General features: G+C 37.3%; 1 protein-coding gene across 1 annotated transcript in view; it reads left to right on the top strand.

Moving 5' to 3' along the window:
* Window positions 1-586: 586 nt before the first annotated feature.
* The window catches only part of MTMR8 (myotubularin related protein 8), a 185,734-nt gene continuing 162,153 nt past the window's right edge, over window positions 587-24,167 (top strand). The window contains exons 1-4 of the mRNA XM_065900169.1: window positions 587-677; window positions 13,621-13,748; window positions 16,672-16,834; window positions 18,118-18,275. Coding sequence (XP_065756241.1) covers window positions 587-677; window positions 13,621-13,748; window positions 16,672-16,834; window positions 18,118-18,275 — 540 coding nt within the window. The remainder of the gene's footprint in view (window positions 678-13,620; window positions 13,749-16,671; window positions 16,835-18,117; window positions 18,276-24,167) is intronic.

Here is a 24,167-nt window from a genome sequence, read left to right as displayed (position 1 = left end):
GAAGCCCCTTTGCATGTGGAGACTGCGGTTGGTGCAGCGGGGGAGCTTCGGAGCCACGGAGCAGAGTGCAACAACAGGGGTACGGAGGGCAAAGCAGGGAGATTCTGGCACAGAGGATCGGTGCCGACTGGCACTCACCAGCCTCAGAGGCTTGTCTGCTCACCCGCCAGGGCAGGCAGGCTATGAGCTGAGACTTGGGGTTCAGTCGGAGCGCAGGGAGAGGACTGGTGTTAGCGGCGTGAACACAGCCTGAAGGGGTTAGTGCACCATGGCTAGCCAGGAGGGAGTCCGGGAAAAGGTCTGGAGCTGTTGAAGACGCAAGACACTTTTTCTTCCCTATTTGTTTCCTGGTGCATGAGGAGAGGGGATTAAGAGTGCTACTTAAAGGAGCTCCAGAGACGGGCGCTTGCCACGGCTAAAAGCACGGACCCCAGAGATGGGCGGGAGACGCTAAGGCTGCTGCTGCCGCCACCAAGAAGCCTGTGTGTGAGCACAGGTCACTATCCACACCCCTCTTCTGGGGAGCCTGTGCAGTCCACCACTGCCAGGATCCGGGTATCCAGGGACAACTTCCCTGGGAGAACGCATGGCGAACCTCAGGCTGGTGCAATGTCACACTGGCCTCTGCCACCGCAGGCCTTCACTGCACTCCATGCCCGTCCCTCCCCCAGGTCTGAGTGAGCCAGAGTCCCAGAATCAGCGGCTCCTTTAACCCCGTCCTGTCTGAGCGAAAAACAGACGCCCTCCGGCGACCTACACGAAGGGGTGGGGCCAAATCCAAAGCTGAACACCTGGAAACTGTGAGAACAAAGAAGAGAAAGGGAAATCTCTCCCAGCAGCCTCAGAAGCAGAATAAAGCTCCACAATCAACTTGATATACCTTGCATCTGTGGAATACATGAGCAAGATTTATGATTCTTTCCCCTTTTCCTCTTTTTGTGAGAGTGTATGCTTCTGTATCAGATTTTCTCTGTATAGCTTTACTTCCACCGTTTGTCCTAAGGTTCTATTTGTCCGTTTTTTAAAAAAATTATTTTCTTAATAATTATTTTTAATTTAATAACTTTATTATATTTTCCTTTAACTTCTTTCTTTCTTTCTTTCTTTTTTCCTTCCCTCCCTCCTTCCTTCCTTCCTTCCTCCCAGCTTCCCTCCCTACATCCCTGCCTTCTTTCCTTCTTCTTCCTTCCTTCCTTCCTTCCTTCCTTCCTTCCTTCCTTCCTTCCTTTCCTCCTTTCTTTCTTTTGTTCTTTCTTCCTACTTCTAGTAATTCTTTCTCTCTACTTTTTCTCACTTTTAGTCTGAGCTGTGGGGATGAAAGGTTCTTGGTGCTGCAGCCAAGAGTCAGTGCTGTGCCTCTAAGGTGGGAGAGCCAACTTTAGGACTCTGGTCAACAAGAGACCTCCCAGCTCCACATAATATCAAATGGTGAAAATATCCCAGAGATCTCAATCTCAACACCAGCATCCATCTTCAATCAACGACCAGCAAGGTACAGTGCTGGACACCCTATGCCAAACAACTAGCAAAACAGGAACACAACCCCATCCATTAGCAGAGAGGTTGCCTACAATAATAGTAAGTCCACAGACACCCGAAAACACACCACAAGACCTGTACCTGCCCACCAGAGAGACAAGATCCAGCCTCATCCAGCATAACACAGGCACTAGTCCCCACCACCAGGAAGCTGACACAATCCACTGAACCAACCTTAGCCACTGGGACAGACACCAAAATCAACGAGAACTAAGAACCTGCAGCCTGCAAAAAGGAGACACCAAACACAGTAAGATAAGCAAACTGAGAAGACAGAAAAACACACAGCAGATGAAGGAGCAAGATAAAAACCCACCAGACCTAACAAATGAAGAGGTAATAGTCAGTCTACCTGAAAAAAAATTCAGAATAAGGATAGTAAAGGTGATCCAAAATCTTGGAAATAGAATAGAGAAAATGCAAGAAACATTTAACAAGGACCTAGAAGAACTAAAGATGAAACAAACAACGATGAACAACACAATAAATGAAATGAAAAATACTCTAGATGAGATCAATAGCAGAATAACTGAGCGAAAAGAACGGATAAGTGTCCTGGAAGATAAAATAGTGGAAATAACTACTGCAGAGCAGAATAAAGAAAAAAGAATGAAGAGAACTGAAGACGGTCTCAGAGACGTCTGGGGCAACATTAAATGCACCAACATTCAAATTATAGAGGTTCCAGAATAAGAAGAGAAAAAGAAAGTGACTGAGAAAATATTTGAAGATATTATAGTTGAAAACTTCCCTAATATAGGAGAGGAAATAGTAAATGAAGTCCAGGAAGCACAGAGAATCCCATACAAGATAAATCCAAGGAGAAATATGCCAAGGCACATATAAATCAAACTGTCAAAAGTTAAATACAAAGAAAGCATATTAAAAGCAGCAAGGGAAAAATAACACACAAGGGAATCTCCATAAGGTTAACAGCTGATCTTTCAGTAGAAACTCTGCAAGCCGGAAGGGAGTGGCAGGACATATTTAAAGTGATGAAGGAGAAAAACCTGCAACCAAGATTACTCTACCAGCAAGGATCTCATTCAGATTTGATGGAGAAATAAAAAACCTTTACAGACAAGCAAAAGCAGAGAGAGTTCAGGATCACCAAACCAGCTTTACAACAAATGCTAAAGGAACTTCTCTAGGCAAGAAACACAAGAGAAGGAAAAGACCTACAATAATGAACCCAAAACAATGTACAAAATGGGAATAGGGACATACATATCGATAATTACCTTAAATGTAAAGGGATTAAATGCTCCCTGCAAAAGGCACAGATTGGCGGAATGGATACAAAAACAAGACCCATGTATATGCTGTCTACATGAGACCCACTTCAGACCTAGAGACACATACAGACTGAAAGTAAGGGGATGGAAAAAGATATTCCATGCAAATGGAAACCAAATGAAAGCTGGAGTAGCAATACTTATATCAGACAAAATAGATTTTAAAATAAAGCCTGTTAGAAGAGACAAAGAAGGACACTACATAATGATCAAGGGATTGATCCAAGAAGAAGATATAACAATTGTAAATATTTATGCACCCAACATAGGAGCACCTCAATACTCATATCAGACAAAATAGATTTTAAAATAAAGCCTATTAGAAGAGACAAAGAGGACACTACATAATGATCAAGGGATCGATCCAAGAAGAAGATATAGCAATTGTAAATACTTATGCACCCAACATAGGAGCACCTCAATACATAAGGAAAATACTAACAGCCATAAAAGGGGAAATCGACAGTAACACGTTCATAGTAGGGGACTTTAACACCTCACTTTCACCAATGGACAGATCATCCAAAATGAAAATAAATAAGGAAAAAAAACTTTAAATGATACATTAAACAAGATGGACTTAATTGATATTTATAGGACACTCCATCCAAAAACAACAGAATACACATTTTTCTGAAGTGCTCATGGAACTTTCTCCAGGATAGATCATATCTTGGGTCACAAATCAATCCTTGGTAAATTTAAGAAAATTGAAATTGTATCAAGTATCTTTTCTGACCACAGCGCTATGAGACTAGATATCAATTACAGGAAAAGATCTGTACAAAATACAAACACATGGAGCCTAAACAATACACTACTTAATAACGAAGTGATCACAGAACAAATCAAAGAGGAAATCAAAAAATAACTAGAAACAAATGACAATGGAGACACGATGACCCAAAACCTATGGGATGCAGCAAATACAGTTCTAAGAGGGTAGTTTATAGCAATACAAGGCCACCTGAAGAAACAGGAAACATCTTGAATAAACAACCTAACCTTGCAACTAAGCAGTTAGAGAGAGAAGAACAAAAATACCCCAAAGTTAGCAGATGGAAAAAAATCATAAAAATCGTATCAATAAAAAATGAAAAAGAAATGAAGGAAATGATAGCAAAGATCAATAGAACTAAAAGCTGGTTCCTTGAGAAGATAAGCAAAATAGATAAACCATTAGCTAGACTCATCAAGAAAAAAAGGGAGAAGTCTCAAATCAATAGAATTAGAAATGAAAAAGGAGAAGTAACAATTGACAATGCAGAAATACAGAAGATCGTGAGAGATTACTACAAGCAACTCTATGCCAATAAAATGGACAACCTGGAAGAAATGGACAACTTCTTACAAATGCACAACCTGCTAATACTGAATCAGGAAGAAATAGAAATATGAAGAGAGCAATCACAAGCACTGAAATTGAAACTGTGATTAAAAATCCTCCAACACAAAAAAGCCCAGGACCAGATGGCTTCACAGGAGAATTCTGTCAAATATTTAGAGGAGAGCTAACACCTATCCTTTCAAGCTCTTCCAAAATATAGCAGAGGGAGGAACACTCTCAAATTAATTCTACGAGGCCTCTATCACCTTGATACATACACCAGACAAGTATGTCACAAAGAAAAAAAACTACAGGCCAATATCACTGATGAGCATAGATGCAAAAATCCTCAACAAAATCCTAGCAAACGGAAACCAACAGCACATTAAAATGATCATACACCATGATCAAGTGGGGTTTATTCCAGGAATAAAAGGTTTCTTCAATATACACAAATCAGTCAATGTGATAAACCATATTAACAAATTGAATGAGAAAAACCATATGATCATCTCAATAGATGCAGAGAAAGCTTTTGACAAAATTCAACACCTATTTATGATAAAAACCCTGCAGAATGTAGGCATAGAGGGAACTTTCCTCAACATAATAAAGCCCATATATGACAAACCCACAGCCAACATCATCCTCAATGGTGAAAAACTGAAAGCATTTCCACTAAGATCAGGAACAAGACACGGTTGCCCACTCTCTCCACTCTTATTCATTATAGTTTTGGAAGTTTTAGCCACAGCAATCAGAGAAGAAAAGGAAACAAAAGGGATCCAAATCGGAAAATAAGAAATAAAGCTGTCACTGTTTGCAGAGGACATGATGCTATACATAGAGAATCCTAAAGATGCTACCAGAAAAGTACTAGAGTTAATCAATGAATCTGGTAATGTTCCAGGATACAAAATTAATGCACAGAAATTCTGGCTTTCCTATACACTAATGATGAAAAATCTGAAAGTGAAATCAAGAGAACACTGCCATTTACCACTGCAACAAAACGAATAAAATATCTATGTATAAACGTACCTAAGGACACAAAAGAGCTATATGCAGAACATTATAACACTGATGAAAGAAATTAAAGATGATACAAATAGTTGGAGAGATATACCACGTTCTTGGATTGGAAGAATCAACATTGTGAAAATGATTCTACTTCCCAAAGCAATCTACAGATTCAATGCAATCCCTATCAAACTACCACTGGCATTTTCCACAGAACTAGAAGAAAAAATATCACAATTTCTATGGAAACACAAAAGACCCCGAATAGCCAAAGCAATCTTGAGAACGAAAAACGGAGCTGGAGGAATCAGGCTCCCTGACTTCAGACTATACTACAAAGCTACAGTAATCAAGACAGTATGGTACTGGCACAAAAACAGAAAGATAGATAAATGGAACAGGATAGAAAGCCCAGAGATAAACATACGCACATATGGACACCTTATCTTTGATAAAGGTGGCAGGAATGTACAGTGGAGAAAGCACAGCCTCTTCAATAAGTGGTGCTGGGAAAACTGGACAGCCACATGTAAAAGTATGAGATTAGATCACTCCCTAACACCATAAAAAAATAAGCTCAAAATGGATTAAAGACCTAAATGTAAGGCCAGGAACTATCAACCTCTTAGAGGAAAACATAGGCAGAACACTCTATGACATAAATCACAGCAAGATGCTTTTTGACCCACCTCCTAGCGAAATGGAAATTAAAACAAGAATAAACAGATGGGACCTAATGAATCTTAAAAGCTTTTGCACAGGAAAGGAAACCATAAACGAGCAAAAGACAACCCTCAGAATGGGAGAAAATATTTGCAAATGAAGCAACTGACAAAGGATTAATCTCCAAAATTTACAAGCAGCTCATGCAGCTCAATATCAAAAAAACAAACAACCCAATCCAAATATGGGCAGAAGACCTAAATAGACATTTCTCCAAAGAAGATATACAGATTGCCAACAAACACAAGAAAGAATGCTCAACATCATTAATCATTAGAGAAATGCAAATCAAAACTACAATGAGATATCATCTCACACCAGTCAGAATGACCATCATCAAAAAATCTAGAAACAATAAATGCTGGATAGGGTGTGGAGAAAAGGGAACACTCTTGCACTGCTGGTGGGAATGTGAATTGGTACAGCCGCTATGGAGAACAGTATGGAGATTCCTTAAAAAACTACAAATAGAACTACCATATGACCCAGCAATCCCAATACTGGGCATATACCCTGAGAAAACCGTAATTCAGAAAGAGTCATGTACCACAATGTTCATTGCAGCTCTATTTACAATAGGCAGGACATGGAAGCAACCTAAATGTTCATCAACATATGAATGGATAAAGAAGATGTGGCACATATATAATAGAATAATGCTCAGCTATAAAAAGAAACGAAATTGAACTATTTGTAATGAGGCGGATAGACCTAGAATCTGTCATACAGAGTGATGTAAGTCAGAAAGAGAAAGACAAATACCGTATGATAACACATATATATGGAGTTTAAGATAAACAAATGTCATGAAGAACCTAGGGGTAAGACAGGAATAAAGACACAGACCTACTAGAGAACTGACTTGAGGATATGGGGAGGGGGAAGGGTGAGCTGTGACAATGCACGAGAGAGGCATGGACATACATACACTACCAAACGTAAGGTAGATAGCTAGTGGGAATCAGCTGCATAGCTCGGAGAGATCAGCTTGGTGCTTTGTGACCGCCTGGATTAGTGGGATAGGGAGGGTGGGAGGTAGGGACGCAAGAGGGAAGAGATATGGGAACATATGTATATGTATAACTGATTCACTTTGTTATAAAGCAGAAACTAACACACCATTGTAAAGCAATTATACCCCAATAAAAATGTTAAAAAAATAGTGTTCTCCTTAAACTGAAAAAAAAAAAAGAAAAGATACTTGATATGAGTTCAATACTCTGAAATTTACTGTGGCTTGTTTTATTTCCCATGATATCCTGGAGAAAGTTCTTTGTGCATTTGAGAAGAAAATGTAATCTGCTGTTTTTGCATGTAATGTCCTATAAATCTCAATTAAACGTATCTGGTCTATTGTGTCATTTAAAGCTTCTTTTCCCTTATTTATTTTCATTTTCGATGATCTGTCTAGTGGTGTAAGTGAGGTTTTATAGTCCCCCACTATTTATGTGTTATTGTCGATTTCCTGTTTTATAGCTTTTAGGAGTTGCCTTATGTATTGATGTGCCCCTATGTTGTGTACATATATATTTATATTTGTTATATCTTCTTCTTGGATTGATCCCTTGATCATTATGTAGTGTCCTTCCTTGTCTCTTGTAACATTCTTTATTTTAAAGTCTATTTTATCTGATATGAGTATTGCTACTCCAGCTTTCTTTTGGTTTCAGTTTTCATGGAATCTTTTTCCACTCCCTCACTTTCAGTCTGTATGTGTCCCTAGATATGAAGTGGGTCTATTTTAGACAGCATATTGATGGGTCTTGTTTTTGTATCCATTCAACAAGCCTGTGTCTTTTGGTTGGAGCATTTAATCTATTCATATTTAAGGTAATTATCAATATGTATGTTCCTATGACCATTTTCTTAATTGTTTTGTGTTTGTTTTTGTAGGTCCTTTCCTTCTCTTGTGTTTCCCACTTAGAGACGTTCCTGTAAGCATTTGTTGCAGAGCTGGTTTGCTGGTGCTGAATTCTCTTAACTTTTTTCTGTCTGTAATAAAGCTTTTGATTTCTCCATCAAATCTGAATGAGATCCTTGCTGGGTTGAGTAATCTTGGTTGTAGCTTCTTCCCTTTCATCACTTTAAGTACATCATGCCACTCCCTTCTGACTTGTAGAGTTTCTGCTGAGACATCAGCTGTTAACCTTATGGGAGTTCCCTTATATGTTATTTGTTGTTTTTCCTTTGCTGCTTTCAATAATTATTCTTTGTCTTTAATTTTTGCCAATTTGATTAGTATGTGTCTCCTTGTGTTTCTCCTTGGGTTTGTCCTGTATGGGACTCTCTGCACTTCCTGGACTTGGGTGGCTATTTCCATTCCCAAGTTAGGGAACTTTTTGGCTATAATCTCTTCCAAATATTTTCTCCGGTCCTTTCTCTCTTCTCCTTCTGGCACCCCTATAATGTGAATGTTGTTGCATTTAATGTTGTCCCAGAGGTCTCTTAGGCTGTCTTCATTTCTTTACATTCTTTTTTCTTTATTCTGTTCCACAGAAGTGAATTCCACCATTCTGTCTTCCAGGTCACTTATCCGTTTTTCTGCCTCAGTTTTTCTGCTATTGATTCCTTCTAGTGTAGCTTTCATTTTAGTTATTTTATTGTTCATCTCTGTTTGTTTGTTCTTTAATTCTTCTAGGTCTTTGTTAAACATTTCTTGCATCTGATCATCTTCACCATCATTATTTTGAATTCTTTTTCTGGAAGGTTTCCTATCTTCACTTCATTTAGTTGTTTTTCTGGGGTTTTATCTTGTTCCTTCATCTGGTACATAGCTATCTGTATTTGCATGTTTTCTATCTTTCTGTGAGTGTGGTTTTTGTTCCACAGGCTGCAGGATTGTAGTTCTTCTTTCACCTGCTGTCTTCCCTCTGGTGGATGAGGCTATCTAAGAAGCTTGTGCAAGTTTCCAGATGGGAGTTACTGGTGGTGTGTAGAGCTGACTGTTGCTCTGGTGAGCAGAGCTCAGTAAAACTTTAATCCAGTTGACTGCTAATGCGTGAGACTGGGTTCATTCCCTCTTGGTCCTTTGGCCTGTGGCAATCCAACACTGGAACCTACCCTGGCTCTTTGGTGGGGCTAATGGCGGACTCTGGGAAGGCTCACACCAAGGAGTACTTCCCAGAACTTCTGCTGCCAGTGTCCTTGTCCCCATGGTGATACACAGCCATGCCCTGCCTCTGCAGGAGACCCTCCAACACTAGCACGTAGGTCTGTTTCAGTCTCCCCTGGGGTCACTGCTCCTTCCCCTGGGTCCCAATGTACACACTACTTTTTGTGTGTCCTCCAAGTGTGGAGTCTCTGTTTCCCCCAGTCCTGTCCAAGTCCTGAACTCAAATCCCACTGGACTTCAAAGTCTGATTCTCTAGGAATTCCTCCTCTGTTGCCGGACCTCCAGGTTGGGAAGCCTGACGTGGGGCTCAGAACCTTCACTCCAGTGGGTGGAATTCTGTGGTATAAGTATTCTCCAGTCTGTGAGTCACCCACCCACCAGTTATGGGATTTGATTTTACTGTGATTGTGCTCCTCCTACCGTCTCATTGTGGCTTCTCCTTTGTCTTTGGATGTGGGCTATCTTTTTTAGTGAGTTCCAGTGTCTTCTTGTCGATGATTGTCCAGCAGCTAGTTGTGATTCTGGTGTTCTCACAAGAGGGAGTACGAGCACGTCCTACTACTCCACCGTCTTGGTTCTTCCCTAATAATCTCTTGTTAATTTCAGGCATTTTATATATTTTCTTCTATTCCATTATTAAGTGTTTTTTTTTTTTTTTTTTTGCAGTATGCGGGCCTCTCACTGTTGTGGCCTCTCCCATTGTGGAGCACAGGCTCTGGACGTGCAGGCTCAGCAGCCATGGCTCACAGGCCTAGCCGCTCCATGGCATGTGGGATCTTCCTGGACTGGGGCACGAACCCATGTCCCCTGCATTGGCAGGCGGACTCTCAACCACTGCACCACCAGGGAAGCCCTGTTTTTAAGTTTTGAAGTATTTTCCTGTCTCTAGACCTAGGGTGTTTTGCATTTTTTCTAGTAATTTTATAGTTTTACTTCTTACATATAGATATATCTAGATTCCACTTTTGTACATGGTGTTTCAGGGATGTAGTTTTATTTTCCTCCATGTATTCATACAGTTTCCCCAACACATTTAATAAGTACTCTTACCTTTTTTTCATAATTTGTAGTACCACATTTATCCTATATGAAGCACCCATTCATACACGAGTCTGCCTTTGAGCTATGGTCCTTTATCAGTGGTCTATTTGTCTGTTGTTGCACTAGGACTTCAAGCTTTTTTTTTTTTTTTTTTTTTACCCCGTGGCTTTGGGTATATCTTAATATCTAGCAGAGCAAGTCTTCCCTTCTTCACTGTTCTCTTTTAAGATTTATTTAGCTACTTATGGATATAGTCTTCTACTTAAATTTAGAATTCATTTGTGGAAAATCCACTTTGAAATTTAATTGTAGTTGCATTAAATTTATAGATTAATTTGTGGGATATTTGCCAACTTCACAAAATTAAGTTGTCCCATCCAAGAGCATGAATGTCTCTTCATTTCTTTAAGTTGTCTTTAGTTTTCTTATTAGAGTTTTACAGTTTTCTCTGTAAAAGTCTCATATATGCTTGGTTAAGCTAAATCCTGGATTCATCATGGTGTTTGTTGCCACTGTGAATGGTATTTTCTTAATGGTTATTGCTGGTTTAGAGAAACACTTGATTTTTGTAGGTTGATATTTTATCTTGCAACCTTGCTTAATTCCTCTGATTTAAGTTCTAATAGTTTGTTGATTCTTTTGTTTTTTTCTTGGTAGAAGATCTTCTGTTATCTTTTTATTGGGAAAATTATCTTCCCAGTAAATTGTGCCAGATATAGCACTTCAGTTCCAATCCTTTCATGTCTTAATTTCTCCCCTCTTTTTTCTTATTGTATTGGTTAGGATATCTAAAAGAGTAGCAGTGATAGATGGGTCCAGTTTGTCATTTTTGTGATTTTAAATTAATGCATTTAGTTTCTCCATTACACATGACATTCTTTGTAGGCTCTTGATATATAATCTTTACCAAGTTAAGGATGTTTACTTCAGTTCCTAATTCACTAAGAGCTATCATAAATAGAAGTGAACTCAAAAGTATTTTTCTCTATTAATTGAGATAAAGCATTTGATTTTTCTCTTTTAATCTGTTAATGTGATGTTTTCCATTGAAGTTTTCCAATGTTGAACTATCTTTGCTTTCTTGAGTTAAATTTACTTGATCAAATGTATTTTTAAAAATATACTGTTGATTCACTAAATAATTTTTATTTGGATTTTTTTGCATCTACATTTCTTAAGTGAAATGGGTATAAATTTTCATTTGTTATAGCTGTCTGTTTGGTTTTAGGATCAAGATTATGCTAGCCTCATACATAAAATAGACTATCATTCTTTTTCTAATAACTGGAATCAATTGGATAAGGTAGTTTGTTTCTTGGAAATTTGGTAGAATTCACTAATAAGTCATACTGAGGTATTTTCCTTGGAATTTTTTCACTTCACGTAGGTTTTTCAATTTATTAGCATATTGTTCATAATACTCTCATTTAAAGAAATTTGTTACATTGTCTTCCCTTTTTCATTCTATAGCTTGTGTATTTGCCTGTTTTCCCTTTTTTCCCTGATCAGTCTTGTCAAAGATGTATTAACATTTAGGAATGAAATTGGGTCATTTGTAGAGACGTGGATGGACCTAGAGAGTGTAGTACAGAGTGAGTTAAGTCAGAAAGAGAAAAGCAAATATCATATAATAATGCATATATGTGGAATCTAGAAAAATGGTATAGATGATCTTATTTGCAAAGCAGAAATAGAGACACAGACGTAGAGAACAAATGTATGGATCCCAATGGGGAAAGGTGTGCAGTGGGAGGAATTGGGAGACTGGGATTGACACATATACATTATTGATACTATGTATAAAATAGACAACTCTTTGGAACATAATCTATAGCACAGGGAACTCTACCTAAATGGGAGGGAAGTCCAAAAGGGAGGGAATATCTGTATGTATATGGCTGATTCATTTTGTTGTGCAGTGGAGGCTAACACAACATTGTAAAGCAACCATATTCCAATAAAAATTAATTTAAGAAGATCTATTAACCTTTTTAAATAAGTAAATTCTAGTTTTGTTCGTCTTTTCTATTTTTTTTGGTGTGTGTGTGTATGTGGGGGGGCAATTCTCTGCTTTTTAATTTCTGTCCGTTGTATTCCTTGTTTCTCTGTTCTTTTGCTTTCTTCATTGCATTGAATGCTTAACTAGTTTATCAACGTTTCTTCTTTGATGATAAGTGTACTTAAAGGTATAAATTTCTTCTTAGTTCTGCTTTAGCTGTGCCCCACAAATTTTCATTTGTTGTGTTTTTATTATTATTCACTTCTAAATATTTATTAATTTTATTTATGATTTCCTTTTAACCCAAGGTTAATTTAATAATATGCTATTTTGTTTCCAAACATATGCTAACTTTGCCTATTTTTTTGTTATTAATTTCTAATGTCGTTGTGTCATGGTTGGAGAATGTAGACTGTATGATATTGAACCTTTAGAATTTATTGAGGCTTCCTTTACAGCCATTATCATGATGTCTTTTTAGAAATGTTCTATTAGTTGTCTTGAATGACTTTATGTTCTTCATTTGTTGGATATAGTGTTCTCTGTGTATCTAATAGCTTGAACTTTGTAGTTGTACTGTGCAAGTATACTGTATCTCTATTCATTTTTGTTTTTTATTTTTGTATGCTTGATCTATCAATTCCTAACTAAAGTGTTAAAGTATCCAAGTGTTTCTTTTCTCTCTGCAGCTCTGCTACAAGCAAGTACATCAAGCCAGATGTATTTTGAAACTTCTTATAAGATGCATATATATTTATGATAAATATATTTTCTTATCCTGTTGTTCTTTGTCTCTTGATTCTATTTTGTCAGATATTAAATCTACTCAAGCTTTGTTCACATTTGTCTAGTATATCTTTTCTATCTTTTTATTTTCAACTTATTTACATCTCTTTATTTTAGGTATAATCTTCTAGACTGAATATTGTTGAGTATTTGTTTTAATTCAGTCTGTAAGTCTGTCTTTTAACTGGTAAGTTTAATTTGTGTACATTTTTTTATTTCTCTTATATTGGGACTTATTTCTGGCATTTAATTTTATGCTTTCCATTTATGGTACTCTTTTTGGTTTTTTGTTTGTTTGTTTGTTTGCTTCTTTTTTTTTTCATTCCTACTTTCCACTGGATAGATCAAGTTTTCTCCTGCTTTTTAGAAAATTATATACTCTACTTTCTTGCCCTTTAACTTAAGATCTAATCTCACGTTATTTACACCTATTGATTTTTCCACATACAGTAACTGCCACTTCCCTCTAACAAGATTAGTACCTCAGCAGGCTCTTATGTCCTATTTATCTTCCACACACTTCTACCCCATCATAGTAACATCATCTAGAATTTTAATCCTTCTTAGAATCCACGTTTCCCTCTCACTTTTATAGTTTCTTCAGGGCTGATTTAGGAAAAGGAAACAGATCATACCAGTTTGCCACTTTCACAGGACCTAGAAAGCCTCAAAGAAGTTTTATAGCAAATTAACAGCATTTATCTTGCTTTGAATTACACCACTTTAATCACAGGTGGTGAGTTGATAACTTAATCAGTGTTTTTCTCCCCCCTCATATAACGGGTAGAAAATGTGAAATTACTGGATCATTATGCAGGTAAGAAACCAGCTAATGGGAGTCTATATCTTACTGCAACCCACCTGATCTATGTGGAGGCTTCTGGTGCAGCCCGAAAACTGACATGGGTATGTTCATGAGAAGAAATATCAAAGGGTCTGGAAGAGTTGTGTATACATGCTTTCTAAAATGGTTAAATTTCAGTTAACAGTTAAATTGCTGTAAAACCTTTTCTTCAAAGAATCTATTCTGGGGGGGGGTCTTTTCAGAGATTGAATCATATGATTTCTCGTCCCTCAAGTTGTTGACTTAGTCATCTTAAGCTACATGGGACTTTTCCTCAATATTTTTAGGTAAAGTAGTCTCTGCTCATTTTCTGAGCTTACTTGGTAAGCATCCCAAAGTAATTTAAAGCCTTGCTACCCATAAAATGTGGTCCAAAAACCAAGAACATGTGTATCACCTGGGAGCTTGTTAAAAATGCAGAATCTCAGGCCTCAGATTTTAAATTTCTAAAGTGCTCTCAGGTGATGCTGGTGGCTCATGGACTACATTTTGGGTATCAATAATTTAGACCAACACTCTGACCTAAGACAGGGTGGTGTGTGTGTGTTTGTGTGTGTGTGTGTGTGTGTATGTTTTGTTATACCTTTAAACAATGTTGTCTAATTAGTTTAGCACCGCTAATGTTACTTTATGCCTACCTCATCCTAAAGTAGGACCATTTAATCTTAATCATTAACCAGACTTATTCTTAGTCCTCTGTAACAAGTAAAACATGTTTCTGGTATATGGCATAGCATAGTGGTTAAGATCACAGACTCTAGAGCCAGTCTGCTTAAGGTGAAACCCCAACTTCAACATTTACTACCTTTGTAACTTTGGGCAAGTTATTTAACTTATCTGAGGCTCACTTCCCTCATCTATAAAACAGAGGAAATAATACCTGGCTATGGAATAAAAAAGTTAATGTTGTAAATGCTTAAAACAGTGTTTGGCACATGATAGATACGATTATATAAGTATAAAATGAATTAAACAGAATATACATTTGAAAGAAGCATTTTAATACTTCCTTTTTAAAAACACTATGAGCTTTCCCCATATGACATTGTATCTTGTTCACTTTGGCATGATGAAAGGAATGAGAAAAGAGGAATCAGGAGAGTTCATTCTAGCTAGACTCAGTCGTGCACTAACTGGCTATATGACCTTGGGTAAGTTACTCTTGCTCTCTGGGCTTCAGTTTCCTCATATGTAAAACGAAGTTGTTAGATTATATAATTAGTAAGGACTCTTCCATTTCTAACAGTTTGGGAACCAGTTCTTTAGTACTGTACCATGAGACCTTCCCCTTTCTACCTGCATTTACAGACAGCACATGTCTCCAGATTTGTTTCTACTGGATATTATTTCAAACCTAATGGACTAGATCAGGAAGGGAGAACTTATGTTAATTATTTCTATATGTCAAGGGAGGCATATTTACCCAATTAGTACTATTAATGAAGCTCTTTCCATCCTTAGTCTGCTTCACTTTCTGCCTCTTTCCAATTCACCAGTTTTTACCTGGCACCTGATCTCGATGATCACTGTTTTACTACCCAAACACAGGTCTCCCATATTGATCAACAGGGCTTTGATTTTCTTGAAATTTGATACATTAAGTCCTGTTACATTATCAGTAGTTTTTATGACCCTTCAAAACTGCCATAACAGGAATTGAGTTTGGCAGAATAGTTAAGACAGAAATTAAGATGGAAAATTCCTTCTCAGAATATGTGAATAGTCCCTACATCTACCCCATTCTTAGATGATGGATATGATTGAAAGATTTTCAGGAAGAGATTTCTTTTCCAAATAAATGGGAGCTGGGGCATAGACTGTGTGAGATGGAAGAAAAGAAAAGATAATGATGATCGGAAGGCCATTCCAGGCACAAGACAGGGAGTCCAGAGAATGAAAAGAGTACATTCAGGCTCTAGTTGTAGGAAACATCAGAGACACAGATAGGAGGAGAACATCAAAGACTAAAATGTAAAACCATGATCCCATGGCTTTTTGAAATTATAAAGAGAGACTTGTATTATTTGTATACAGTTTCTTGTACCGGTTCCCTTTCCATGCATTTCTTTTTTGCTGGCATCAGCATGAGCAGGAATGATGAGACTAAAAATTTAATAATCCTTCATTTTTAAAAAAAAATCTGAATTATTAACCTGTACTCCCATGGGAAACAACTTTATTAACTGCAGTACGGTGCTTATGTATAGTTCCTTTAGTCCTTAGTCTTACAGTCTCCACTCATTCCCTTAGTCACTTAGGTAAAAATTTCCCCCATTTCATTCTTTGCTTTACTGTCACTAGAGTCTAAAATGTGGAAGAGAAATTTTCCCTGTAATATTTCTAGTTAAATCCTAATTCCAGGACTAGAGTTTAGAATTTCTAGAGAAATAATCCTGAACAAAGTTAGACTGCCATGGTTCAAATCCTGTTTGTGCCACTTTTTGGCTGTGTGGCCTCTGATGAAGAGTTCACTTCTCAGAGCTTTCGTTTCTTCATTCCTGAAATGGGATGATTATACGTCAAAAGTGTTGTTACAGGGATTAAATAGTTAATGATTATGGACTACCTCATGAGCAGTAAAGCACAATACCAATTATTAATCATTTTAATTAGTAATTTGTTAGAACAAAATGAAGTTCTATTTTCCTCTCTGACAATCATTCTACTATGATTTTTAAACTCCACCACAGCATGCTAGAAGCCATTTGTTCTGAGCCAGTTCACCACAATTGCCCCGTAAATCTCTTAACCTTATATCCCTAAGGAGAAGTAAGTTTTATAATATCGTAATTTGCTTTTCATTGCTTTACCACTATTTACTTCTGTTTAAAAGAAACCCAGTTGTACCATACAAAGGATGGTTGTAGGCTGTAGATGTGATCACATCTCTGGCCATGCTGTTACCGTTACTGAGAGTCAGGCACACTGAGAGTGATAGATCTAGTGCATGTCTGTGAATTATTTTGGTTCTTTTCTGTTTTGTAGATTGCACTGCATCATATTGTCACTGTGGAGAAGTTGTCCATCACTAGCCTGGGTTGTCGCCTGATCCTCCGCTGTAAAAACTTCCAGGTGGCCCACTTTGTTTTAGAATCTGACGTTGTGTGCCATGAGGTTTACATTTCACTGTTAAAGCTTTCTCAGCCAGGTCGTTATGATAGTATTTTTTATCTAAAACCATTGTAATTTTTCTCCCAGAATGGCATAATGGAAAGATCATTGGTTATGGAGTTAAATAGAGCAGAGTTTGAATCTGGGTTTTGCCTCTTACAGTTCCATGATATTTGGACAAGATACATAACCTTTGAACTCAGCTTCCTTACCTGTAAAAATAATGATAGTATAAGGTCCCTGTGGTGGTTGTTTTGAGGTTTAAATGCATGTGTGCATTTTTACTCTGTACTTGGTATATAGTAGATGTTTAACAGCTGTTATTTCCTTCACTTTCCCTCTTTCCTCTTAAGTATCAACTTGTAAATTTTTCAACACTTCAGGAAGTAAGACTGCTTTGGAGTGAAATTTGTTTGCTGTTGTCCTGCAAGCTTTATGTTTGGCCTATTGTTCCTACCCCTACTTTTAGTTCCAACTAGCAAACTAGGGAAGTTTATCAGAGTCCTTAATGCAGTTATCCCTGCTTCCTCCAGCCTCACCCTCTCATCTTCCAGCCCCAACTCCAGGTTGCTAACCCATCAGCTTCCTCTGATTTTAGTCTGTGGACTAATGTCCTAGTCTGTGGATTAAAATTACATTTCCCTCCCCATTTTCTTCTACCCTTTTCCTAGAACAATTTCTCAGAATTCGCTGGTGCTCTATTGACAGAGGCTATCTGTTAGCTGGCCCAACACTTTGTAAAAGGCTCTGGAAGACTCCATCCATCTCTGGAAAAGTTACTGCCACATAAGTTGGTCAAATGAGTTATTGATTACGTGTTGAACTTTGTGAAGGAAGGAAGTGGGGTTGACCGGAAGAAGAGAAGAAATGGCCATTTATCAGCCAGAATCAGGTATTGACCTGAAGAGTAGAATGCAAGAACACTGTTAATGTTTTGCAGTATGTTACAACAAACAGTGCAATTGGGACATTGAAATTCTGTTAAAAACTTATGGTAAGGACCACTTTCTTAGCATGTGAAACCTGGAAGCTTGAGTTCAGTCCATTATCCAACAATTCACAGGAAACCAGGCAGAATGTTCCTGCTTTGTATTGGTATCATATAAATTTAAAAATTTTTAAAAGAAGACTCTGAAGCAATATTTCAGTTCTTATGCCTTGTATACAAATAAAAGCAACCTTGTACACAAACTATTGTCCTTTTCAGGGGCTGTTGACAAACATTCCCTTAGAGAGAAGAAAATCTAGGCTTTTTTGCACTATTTGGTATTAAGTTTCACTCATTATTACTTTGTTTTCATGCCTATCTTTCTTCTCTAGAATTACATGAATATCTGTATGCTTTTTCTTACAATCCAAAATCCTCAAAAGAGATGAGGGAAAATGGATTGAAGCTGATTGACCCAATATCAGACTTTGGACGTATGGGACTTCCCAACAGGTACTGGACCATAACAGACGCCAACAGAAACTATGAGGTAATTTTTTCATTGTTACTTTCTTTTGGTTCATTTAATTAAAACAGAATAATACCAGCAAACAATTTTTTTAAAAAAGGGAAAAAAAAACTCATGATCTCTCCTTTTCATTCAACATTCAGCAATTCAACAAGCTTTTATTAAATAACTAGTGCACTCAAAACACCGAGTCAGAGTTCTCATAGTCTAAAGCATAGGGAGCATAGATGAAGAATATGGAAATCAGACTGGGAAGCCAGAAACAGCCTTATTCATTGGGTAATAGCCTGGAGAAGGAATTCTATCCTAACTTACGCAGGGAGAGAAGGAAAGAGGTCAGTAAGTGAACTCAGATCATGAAAGGCTTCGTGGCTAGACTGAAGAATTTGAACATTATCCTGAAGAGAGCAACCACAAGAGTATTTAATTTAAGCTGGAAAGGGCTGTAAGTATATTTTTATTTTAGAAAGATGACATTGGTTTTGGTATGGAGAATTGGTTTGCTGGAGCTAAGAATGCAGGAGAATGATATGAGAAGTGATGAGAACCTGAACTAAGGCAATGACTGTGGATGGAGAGGAGGAGATGGTTTTAAGAGATATTTAGGTGGTAGAATTAAAAGAACCTGGTGACACATTAATGTGGTTGGGAGAAAGAGGGAGAAGTTTAGTATGCATCCCAGGTTTCCTGGTTTCTGGCTTAGGTGACCCAAGTGGTTATGGATATGTTAGCAAGCAGCACAAGAATTAGGACAGACAGTGTCTTCAGTTTTAGATTGAATACAAGGTGATTAAAGACATATCAGGTATTTGATATCAAGCATTTGAGTCTAGGTCTCAAGAAAGAGCTCTGAGCCAAATATAGAAGTTTGGGAATGTATTGGAGGTCCCCAAGACCATCCCTCAAGCGCATTGATTCAGTAGGAGGACTCTCAGGACCTGGCATATAGTCATACTTGTGAGTGTGATTTATTACAGTGAAAGGATAGAAAGCAAAATCAGCGAAGGGAAAAGGGGTGATGTCTGGAGAAAACCAGGCACAAGCTTCAGAGTCCTCTCCCAGTGGAGTCACATAGGACATGCTTTAACTCCTCTAGCAACAACTTGTGACAACATGTGAAAAGTGTTGTTTATTAGAGAAGCTCATTGGAGAATCAGTGCCAAGATTTTTATTGGAGGCTGGTCACATAAGGACTCTGCTTGGTGTATACCAAAGTTCTAGATGCTCACAAGGAAAGCAAGTATTTAGCATAAGCCAAATTGTTTGTACAGTTTAGGCACAGTGAGTCACTTTTATCAGTTATGCAATGGAGGGAACCTTTCCAAAATTCAAGCTCACAGGCATCAGCCAAGGGGCAACCTTGCAAGTTGGCCTTTCCAAGGACAGCAGTCAGGCCTGCTATGATAACTTTTCTGCATAGGGAGTTTAAGTGGTATTTCTGAATTGTTGAATCTTCATTTCCAGCTTTTTACTATCATAAAAAGACAGTAAATTTAATGACTTTCTGGTATTTCAGTTTTGTTTTCTTTTAATATCTTTATTGGAGTATAATTGCTTTACAATGGTGTGTTAGTTTCTGCTTTATAACAAAGTGAATCAGCTATACTTATACATATATCCCCATATCTCCTCCCTCTTGCATCTCCCTTCCATTCTCCCTATACCACCCCTCTAGGTGGTCACAAAGCACAAGCTGATCTCCCTGTGCTATGCGGCTGCTTCCCACATAGCACATGTATGCTATGTGTAATCAATGTAATCAAATGTAATCAGTTTTACATTTGGGAGTATATGTAAGTCCATGCCACTCTCTCATTTCAACCCAGCTTAACATTCACCCTCCTGGTGGCCTCAAGTCCATTCTCTATGTCTGTGTCTTTATTCCTCTCCTGCCCCTAGGTTCTTCAGAACCTTTTTTTTTTTTTTTTTTTTGATTCCATAAATATGTGTTAGCATACGGTATTTGTTTCTCTCTTTCTGGCTTACTTCACTCTGTATGACAGACTCTAGGTCCATCCACCTCACTATAAAAAACTGAATTTCATTAATTTTTATGGCTGAGTAATATTCCATTGTATATATGTGCCACATCTTCTGTATCCATTCCTCTGTCGATGGACACTTAGGTTGCTTCTGTGTCTGGGCTATTGTAAATAGAGCTGCAATGAACATTGTGGTATATGACTCTTTTTGAATTAAGGGTTTCTCAGGGTACATGCTCAGTAGTGCTGCATCGTATGGTAGTTCTATTTTTAGATTTTTAAGGGACCTCCATACTGTTCACCATAGTGGCTGTATCAATTTGGATTCCCACCAACAGTGCAAGAGGGTTCCCTTTTCTCCACACCCTCTCCAGCATTTATTGTTTGTAAATTTTTTGATGATGGCCATTCTGACTGGTGTGAGGGGATACCTCATTACAGTTTTGAGTTGCATTACTCTAACAATTAGTGATGTTGAGCATCCTTTCAAGTGTTAGTTGGCAATCTGTATATATTCTTTAGAAAATGTCTATTTAGGTCTTCTGCCTATTTTTGGATTGGGTTGTTTGTTTGTTTGATATTGAGCTGCATGAGCTGCTTATATATTTTGGAGATTAATCCTTTGTCAGTTGCTCCGTTTGCAAATATTTTCTTCCATTCTGAGGGTTCTTTTCATCTTGTTTATGGTTTACTTTGCTGTGTAAAAGCTTTTGCATTTCATTAGGTCCCATTTGTTTATTTTTGTTTTTAATTCCATTTCATTAGGAGGTGGATCAAAAAGGATGTTGCTGTGATTTATGTCATAGAGTATTCTGTCTGTTTTACTGTAAGAGTTTTATAGTGTCTGGACATACATTTAGGTATTTAATGCATTTTGAGTTTATTTTTGTGTATGGTGTCATGGAGTGATCTAATTTCATTCTTTTATGTGTAGCTGTCCAGTTTTCCGAGCACAACATATTGAAGATCCTGTATGTTCTCCTTTGTATAGTCATACCTCCTTTATCAACGATAAGGTGACCAAATGTGTGTGGGTTTATCTCTGGGATTTCTATCCTGTTCCATTGATCTCTATTTCTGTTCCTCTGCCAGTACCATACTGTCTTGATTACTGTAGCTTTGCAGTATAGCCTGAAGCCAGGGAGCCTGATTCCTTCAGCTCCATTTTTCCTTCCCCAGATTGCTTTGGCTGTTCAGGGTCTTTTGTGTTTCCATACAAATTGTGAAATTTTTTGTTCTACTTCTGTGAAAAATGCCATTGGTAGTTTGATGGGGATTGCATTGAATCTGTAGATGGCTTTGGGTAGTATAGTCATTTTCACAGTGTTGATTCTTCCAATCCAAGAACATGGTATATCTCTCCATCTGTATCATATTTTAGTTCTTTTATCAGTATCTTATAGTTTTCTGCATACAGGTCTTTTGTCTCCTTAGGTAGGTTTATTCCTAGGTATTTTATTCTTTTTGTTGCAATGGTAAAGGGGAGTGTTTCCTTAGTTTCTCTTCAGATTGTTCATCATTAGTGTATAGGGGTGCAAGAGATTTCTGTGCATTAATTTTGTATCCTGCTACTTTACCAAATCCATTGATTAGCTCTAGTAGTTTTCTGGTGGCATCTTTAGGATTCTCTATGAATAGTATCATGTCATCTGCAAACAGTGACAGTTTTAATTCTTTTCCAATTTGAATTCCTTTTACTTCTTTTCCTTCTCTAAATTGCTGTGGCTAAACCTTCCAAAACTATACTGAATAATAGTGGTGAGAGTGGGCAAAGTTGTCTTGTTTCTGATCTTTGTGGAAATTGTTTCAGTTTCACCATTGAGAACAGTGTTGTCTGTGGGTTTGTCATATATGGCCTTTATTATGTTGAGGTAACTTCCCTTTATGTCTACTTTCTGGAGGCCTTTTATCATAAATCGGTGTTGAATTTTGTCAAAAGCTTTTTCTGCATCTTTTGAAATGGTCATATGGTTTTTAGCCTTCAGCTTGTTAATATGGTATATCACATTGATTTATTTGCATATACTGAAGAATCCTTGCATTCCTTGTATAAACCCCACTTGATCATGGTGTATGGTCCTTTTAATGTCCTGTTGGATTCTGTTTGCTAGTATTTTGTTGAGGATTTTTGCATCTGTGTTCATCAGTTATATTTGCCTGTAGTTTTCTTTCTTTGTGACATCTTTGTCTTGTTTTGGTATCAGGGTGATGGTGGCCTCGTAGAATGAGTTTGGGAGTGTTCCTCCCTCTGCTATATTTTGGAAGAGTTTGAGAAGGATAGGTGTCACCTCTTCTCTAAATGTTTGATATAATTCGCCTGTGAAGCCCTCCGGTTGTGGGCTTTTTTGCTGAAAGATTTTTAATCACAGTTTCAATTTCAGTGCTTCTGATTCATCTGTTTATATTTTCTGTTTCTTCCTGGTTCAGTATCAGAAGTTTGTGTTTTCTAAGAATTTGTCCATTTCTTCCAGGTTGTGTATTTTATTGGCATATAGTTGCTTGTAGTAATTTCTCATGATCCTTTGTAATTCTGCAGTGTCAGTTGTTACTTTTTTTCATTTGTAATTCTGTTGATTTGAGCCTTCTCACTCCTTTTCTTGGTGAGTGTGGCTAATGGTTTATCAATTTTGTTTATCTTCTCAAAGAACCAGCTTTTAGTTTCATTGATCTTTGCTATCATATTCTTCTTTTCTTTTTCAGTTATTCTGACCTTATTTTATGGTTTCTTTCTTTCTGCTAACTTTGGGTTTCTTTTGTTTTTCTTTCTCTAATTGCTTTAGGTGGAATGTTAGGTTGTGTTTTTGAGAATTTTCTTGTTTCTTGAAGTAGGGTTGTATAGCTATAAACTTCCCTCTTATAACAGCTTTTGCTGCATCCCATAGGTTTTGGATCATCGTGTTTTCATTGTCATTAGTATCTAGATATTTTTCGATCTCCTCTTTGATATCTTCAATGATCTCTTGGTTATTTAGTAGCACATTGTTTATCCTCCATGTGTTTGTGTTTTTTACAGTTTTTTTTTCCTGTAATTGATATCCAGTCTCATAGCTAGAGATATCATAGTTGTGGTCAAAAAAGATAGTTGATACGATTTCAGTTTTCTTAAATTTACCAAGGCTTGAATTGTGACTCAAGATAGGATTCATCCTGGAGAATGTTCGTTGAGCACTTGAGAAGAAAGTGTATTCTCTTGTTTTTGGATGGAATGTCCTATAAATATGAATTAAGTGCATCTTGCTTAATGTACCATTAAAATCTTGTGTTTCCTTATTTATTTTCATTTTGAATAATATCTCCATTGATGAGAGTGAGGTGTTAAAGTCCTCTATTATTATTGTGTAACTATCAATTTCCCCTTTTAAGGCTGTAAGCATTTGCCTTATACATTGACATGCTCCTATGTTGGCCTAATGAATATTTGCAATTGTTATATCTTTTTGTAGGATTGATTATTTGATCATTATGTAGTATCTTTCTTTGTTGTAATAGTGTTTATTTTAAAATCTATTTTGTATGATATGAGAATTTCTATTCCAGCTTTCGATTTCCATTTGCATGGAATATTTTTTTCCATCCTCTCACTTTCAGTCTGTATGTGTCCCTAGGTCTGAAGTGGGTCTCTTGTTGACAGGATATATACGCGTCCTGTTTTTGTATCCATTCAGCCAATCTGTGTCTTTTGGTTGGAGCATTTAATCCATTTTTGTTTAAAGTATTGATCGATATTTATGTTCCTCTTACCATTTCTTAATTGCTTTGGATTTGTTATCGTAGGTGTTTTCCTTCTCTTGTCTTTTCTGCGTAGAGAAGTTCCTTTAGCATTTGCTGTGAAGTTGGTTTGGTGGTGCTGAATTCTCTTAGCTTTTGCTTGTGTGTAAAGATTTTAATTTCTCCATCGAACGTGAATGAGATCCTTGCTGGGTAGAGTAAT

This window comes from Phocoena phocoena, chromosome X (genome assembly GCF_963924675.1).
Source record: "Phocoena phocoena chromosome X, mPhoPho1.1, whole genome shotgun sequence".
Lineage (NCBI taxonomy): Eukaryota > Metazoa > Chordata > Mammalia > Artiodactyla > Phocoenidae > Phocoena > Phocoena phocoena.
This window is presented reverse-complemented; position numbering and strand designations above follow the sequence as displayed.